Source organism: Charadrius vociferus, unplaced genomic scaffold (genome assembly GCF_000708025.1).
Source record: "Charadrius vociferus isolate BGI_N301 unplaced genomic scaffold, ASM70802v2 scaffold953, whole genome shotgun sequence".
Lineage (NCBI taxonomy): Eukaryota > Metazoa > Chordata > Aves > Charadriiformes > Charadriidae > Charadrius > Charadrius vociferus.
In genome coordinates this window covers 567,143-572,837 of record NW_009647678.1, presented here as the reverse complement: position 1 = coordinate 572,837, position 5,695 = coordinate 567,143, and the positions used below count along the sequence as shown (strand labels likewise).

The 5,695-nt window shown below is 41.8% G+C and overlaps 1 protein-coding gene across 1 annotated transcript in view; it reads left to right on the top strand.

Annotated features, from left to right (window-relative positions):
* Positions 1-5,695, top strand: part of CSGALNACT1 (chondroitin sulfate N-acetylgalactosaminyltransferase 1) — a 15,774-nt gene that overhangs the window by 4,421 nt on the left and 5,658 nt on the right. Inside the window, exon 2 of the mRNA XM_009881137.1 lies at positions 4,372-4,604. Coding sequence (XP_009879439.1) covers positions 4,372-4,604 — 233 coding nt within the window. The remainder of the gene's footprint in view (positions 1-4,371; positions 4,605-5,695) is intronic.

Genomic DNA, 5,695 nt, shown 5'->3' with positions numbered 1-5,695 from the left:
GTTCTAGAAAATCCCTGGATTGCTTCAGAAATGCCCTGCCATGGCACTGCGAATATGCTGTATCATAAGTTTTCCTACCTGAAATACATGGCTGTCTAGTGGCTGGAATTTTAAATAAGGTCTCAGAGACAAATGAAAAGGCGTAGCTTTGCTTTCTCAAATTGACAACTAGTGGTGTTGGGCTAACTGATGCAGTTTTGCCCTGGAAGCTTACTGGGAGAAAGGATGATGCACATCCTCAAAAGATAAGATGCTATATTTTATATGCTGATAAATCCTAATAGTGGTTCACTGAATCACAGAATCACAGAATCTTCAGAGTTGGAAGGGACCTCTAGAGATCATCTAGTCCAACTCCCCTGCTAAAGCAGGATTGCCCAGAACACGTTACTCAGGACTGCATCCAGGCGGGTCTTGAAAATCTCCAGAGAAGGGGACTCCACAACCTCCCTGGGCAGCCTGTGCCAGTGCTCTGCCACCCGAACTCTAAAGAAGTTTTTCCGTGTGTTGGAATGGAACTTCCTGTCCTGTCACTGGGAACCACCGAGAAGAGTCTGGCTCCATCCTCCTTCAGCCCACCCTTTAGATATTTGTAAGTAGTAATAAGGTCTCCCCTCAGCCTTCTCTTCTCCAGCTAAAGAGTCCCAGCTCTCTCAGCCTTTCCTCATAAGGGAGATGCTCCAATCCCTCAATCATCTTGGTTGCCCTTCGCTGGACTCTCTCCAGCAGTTCCCTGTCTTTCTTGAACTAGGGAGGCCAAAACTGGACACAGTATTCCAGTTGTGGCCTCACCAGTGCCAAGTAGAGGGGGAGAATGACCTCCCTCGACCTACTGGTCACACTCTTCCCTATGCAGCCCAGGATTCCATTGGCCTTTTTGGCAACAAGGGCACATTGCTGGCTCATGGATAATCTACTGTCTACCAGGACCCCCAGATCCTTCTCCTCAGAACTACTTCCCAGCAGGTCCACCCCTAACCTATACTGGTGCTACAGTATAGGTTCCTACAACATCTAACAGAATATAAGTAATGAGCACAGGTCCAGGGAGTGTTTCTATGGACAGTGGAAGACCTGAAACTTACCATCTGTGGAACTGACTAAGGCTAAAATTGTCATCCACTCAACAGCATTTTGTTAAGGTTGTGTGGCTGTTTGCTAGTTATCAGTTCCGTGTAGATCTCTGAAACTCATTTGCCTACCCTGCTGAATAGAGATCAGGTATTTTCTGTTTCTTTAGAGAGCCCTGGGAGGTGCTGCTCTGTTGACTGTACACTAAGCGCTCTTTAGTCAACTCTTCAGCCCAGGTCTTTTTTTGCTTCTCACTTGTCCTTTTCTTTCATTTTAGGGCCAGTCTCTCTGCTGACCCAAAGCTCCTATTCACTTTTTTACATTGGGTTTTCACAGGCTTTGACTTTTCTCCCTGCCTCTGAAAGGAACGGTGCATATTCTGAAACATAGCTGCTGTAATGGAAGCAATAGATGATCAATTAACCTTCTTTTATCCATAGTGACCATCTAGCCTTTCCAAAGCTTTCATTTCAGGAGCTACCTTTTCAGGAAAAGATTTTTTGCTTTACTTTTTTTAAACTATTCTTTTCCCCTCCTTGTAGCTCATCTTTTAGCATTGAGGCTGCTTGACACATCTTTCTGGATCATGTAAAAAGTCCTGATGGCACTAATGAAGTAGTGCCTTCGGAAATGGAAAAAGCTTGTGAAAGGCAGGATGTCTGCTGGGTGAGTCCCCAGAGTGACTCAAGACATTCAGGCTCATTTCCAAGGCTCTCTGCCTGACCTTGGGCAAATCAATTTGTTTTCTGCTTCTAAAAAGAAGATATTTAAAAAGAGAAAAAGGTGCTTTAAAAAAGGAAAACAAATGCTTTAAATGTGTGTCAAGAATAACCATATTTAATTACATGCATTAAACTTGCATGCAATTCTCTTCAAGGTAAAATGTCACGATTATAAATTCTTGGATTACCATCTTGCACAAGGGAACCTTACCTTCATCTAAGCTGCTTGTTTTTAGCTATAGTAGAAGTCCTGAACAAGAACGAAACTGCAGTTAGAAGCAGCCTTTGTTAATGTGTGTATAGGACTGGGAGGGTCCCCTCAGATCACAACATGCATTCTGCTTTAAGGTTTCTCTTTCTTATTTGGCAAAGCTCCCTTTATTCCACATATGTAGTACATATCTCTGGGGAAGTGGTATTTGTGGGCTCATTGTTTCTTGGTTGGGGTAGAAGAGGATGTAGAAGCAAAGATTTTGAGATGTTGTGTGATAGATATTATTAAATTGGTCAGTTTAATTTAGATGTTTGTTATTATGAGAAATGCCAGTTCACTATGTCAAACACATTAGAGAGTCCTATCCATTTCTCTCTAGAGAAATTGCAAATCAGATTTAATTTAGATTTTTGTTTAGCTTAATGTCAAAAGGCTACCTTAACCTTCCACAACACAAACTTCCTTGGCAAGACCTCTGTTCTGAAACTGCCTGAGTAAATGAGCGCAACCAGCAACACACTTGGATCATCAGCAGGCTTTCTGTAAGAGTAAATGGGTGAGCAGAATTCAAAGGCCCAGATTTCCATTCTCTGGCCACCAGGAGCAGGAGATGCCGGACTATTAGGTCACCATTCAGATGATCTCAAGTGCAGGCTCAAGTTCAGTAACAGATGTAGTTCATGGTCTGCACCTTGGGCAGACTACGTAGAAAAAGCTAGGGGGAGTCAAAGGCACAGCTTTAAAAGATTAGCAGTAAAAGAATGATGGAGCTGCTATCTCACTAGATTAATCTGCTATGCTGGAGGGGAGGATTGTAGCATTTGTTGAATCAGCTTATATTAAAAATAAAACATGAAGTGAATAACAGATCAGTGAATCTGCATATAGTATTAACCAACTGAAGTGTTCATTAAGAATAAAACACTTACACGATGATAGTGAAGATAAGACAGTCCACAGAACTCCAGCCAGATAAAATCACACCTCATTAATCGTTTGGATGTTCTGGACATACCAATGTAAAAGCTACGATACAAGATGAAGAGCTTATGTCATTTTGCTGTTCAAAGAAACCTTTGACCCAGACCTTCACAAGAAATACAGACAGAGCTGACAGTCTATGGTTCAGATGCACAGCAATGTTACACGTCAGCGAATCACTAAGATGATTAAAAAAAAAAAAGTATTATTTTGGTTAAACTGTTCTTCATAACCAGATGGAGAGGAACAAAAATAAGAAACAAGTCAAGTGGAGGAGTTTTTTTCCAGAGAGGTTTTGTTTGTCTCTAGAGTTTCTGCAAGAGGTGGAAGGCTGTGCAATTATACTCTTCTACTGATGAAGTTAGGGTACTTACAGTGGCTTAACAAGTAGTTAGAATTAGCGTTTCATTATTCCTTCTTAAACCTAATGGATCTAACTAGGAAAAAGCTTTCTTTCAGTATGCACTGTAGGGACTGAAGTGTCAATTAGAGTGGGTGAAATCTATAGCCTTTTTGCCAACTTTATCTCATTTAAGGTATCAGAATAGTGTTTCAGTAGGACATGACCAATACTTCTATAGTTCATGCCAGCCCTCAGCATGGGACCAATTTCAGCCATCCAGTATGTTGCAAGTTCATTGCATGCATGAAATAAGTACATGCTTGTATGAATTAAATATCCTTGGAGACTGTCTAATGCAGTCTCTGGGATTGTGTCCTGGGTCTGCCTTCTGACAAACTCCATCGAATCATCCTTGCAGTCCATTAGTCACCCAGGAGTGGGCATCATTGCCACAAAGAAAATAGTGTCTCTTGAGAGTTGAGTAACAGGAGAGTTTTGTCCTGATTGGCAGTGGGTGAGGTTGATGGCTGCTGGGGCCTGGTTGCATAGTTTTATGAGGGGACGTTCAAGAGAACCTTCCAGAAAGAAGGAAATGAATGTGCTCATCAGGAAATTGCTTTTCTGGGAGATGGCCTAATCACTCATATTGCAGAGAGGCAGGCTGCCTTTCGCAGTCTCTCTGCATCACCATTACCATGCATGCCTGCAGTGTGCAATTGGAGCAGTCTGAAAAATAAGGACAGTATGTCTGCTGGGTTATACTGAATGTGAGCAATTGGTAACCTTCAGGGGTTTGTAACTCAGCCAAGCCTAGGAATGTGCCTTCGAGAATACCAAATAGCTCCTGCAACTTGGGGCTGTGTCCCTGTCAGACTGACAGCCTCCTCAAACGATGGTGGATTGCGTACTAATTTAAAAGTAAATATCTCGTGTCCCTGCTGCCTTTTCAGCTTTGGTGTAACATATGAGAACTGCATCCTTTTTTTCCCCCCAGGAGCCCAGCTTTAATCCAAAATCTCGTCTCTCTTGTTTTCACGCAGGGATCTACCGCACAGAAAAAGACAAAGGCACGTTGTATGAGCTGACTTTCAAGGGAGACACAAAACATCAGTTCAAGAAGATTGTTTTATTCCGTCCATTCGGTCCTGTAATGAAAGTGAAAAATGAAAATGTCAATATGGCTGACACACTTATTAATGTCATTGTGCCGTTGGCCAAGAGAGCCAGCAAATTTCGGCAATTCATGCAGAATTTCAGGTGTGTTTCCATTCCAGTGCTGCCTTTGCTTTTTCTTACTTGGAAAGTAAGATGCAATTTCAGGAGTTATCAAGGCCTCACTTAGTAAAAATCATGCTTCTTTTACATAACATTTCATTGTGCGACTAAGAAGTCATTTTTGAGATTATTGAGACTGAAAGGCATTTGGCTGCTTAATGCATTGTGACCAGCAGTAAAAGCAATTATATTTCAGTCATCAGGGTTTCAGATTTGCATGTACCTGGCTTATGTGTCTCAATCTGTTTTGTTGGGGCACATGCGACTGTGGCAACATGAGAATTTCATGTCATTAGTTGCAAAGGAATATTTCTAAGCAAAAGGGAATCAGTGCTCCCAGACACTTTGCCAGGCCCTATTGGAGAAAAGATGAAGTCAATAAGAGGCAAGAAGGAAATGTAATTGAACTTTTAGGATAGTTACTTTTAAACTTCTTTTATTTTTCAGCACAGAGATGATGTTTGGAGGGAGAATGTAATTGAGATGTAGCTTTAAATAGCCGCGCGTAAAAGACTGTGTCGGCAACAGATACTGACTCTTACAATGGGATTTGTTTTACCTAATTACAGCCATCTAAAAATAGGCTCCTTGTCTAAATTAGCAATCTGATAGATGCTTGTTTTAGGATGGGAGAAATCACCCTCTGGTCATGCTGATGTCTCTGCTGATTATAGATGAACTCTTGCTGACTAAACTTTGTGCAAGTGAGGCATGATGTCTAGCATTACTTCAGATTGGTCCTACCCTTAGGCTACTGGCTGGATCTCTGGTTGATACTTAGATTTTAGTAAACGTTTCTTAACAAAATGTCTAAGATCTGAACACTGGAATATCTGTTACAAAAAATCAAGGTTAAGAGGTAATCTCCCTTCTCATATTCTCCTAAGTGCTGGAGTTATTGCCTGCCCGATCATTCTTCCTGGGGCTGGATGGCCTGTTTTAGCAGTGTCCTCCTATTAATACAACAAACACAGTTTGAGAGTTTTTTCCTAATCTGCCTGAAAGATAGTCTTCTGTCCCATCTGACAGAGGCAGGGAGCCCCTTTGTCAGTACAAGGATCTCTCTCAGTGAATCGTGCCCTCAGGAAT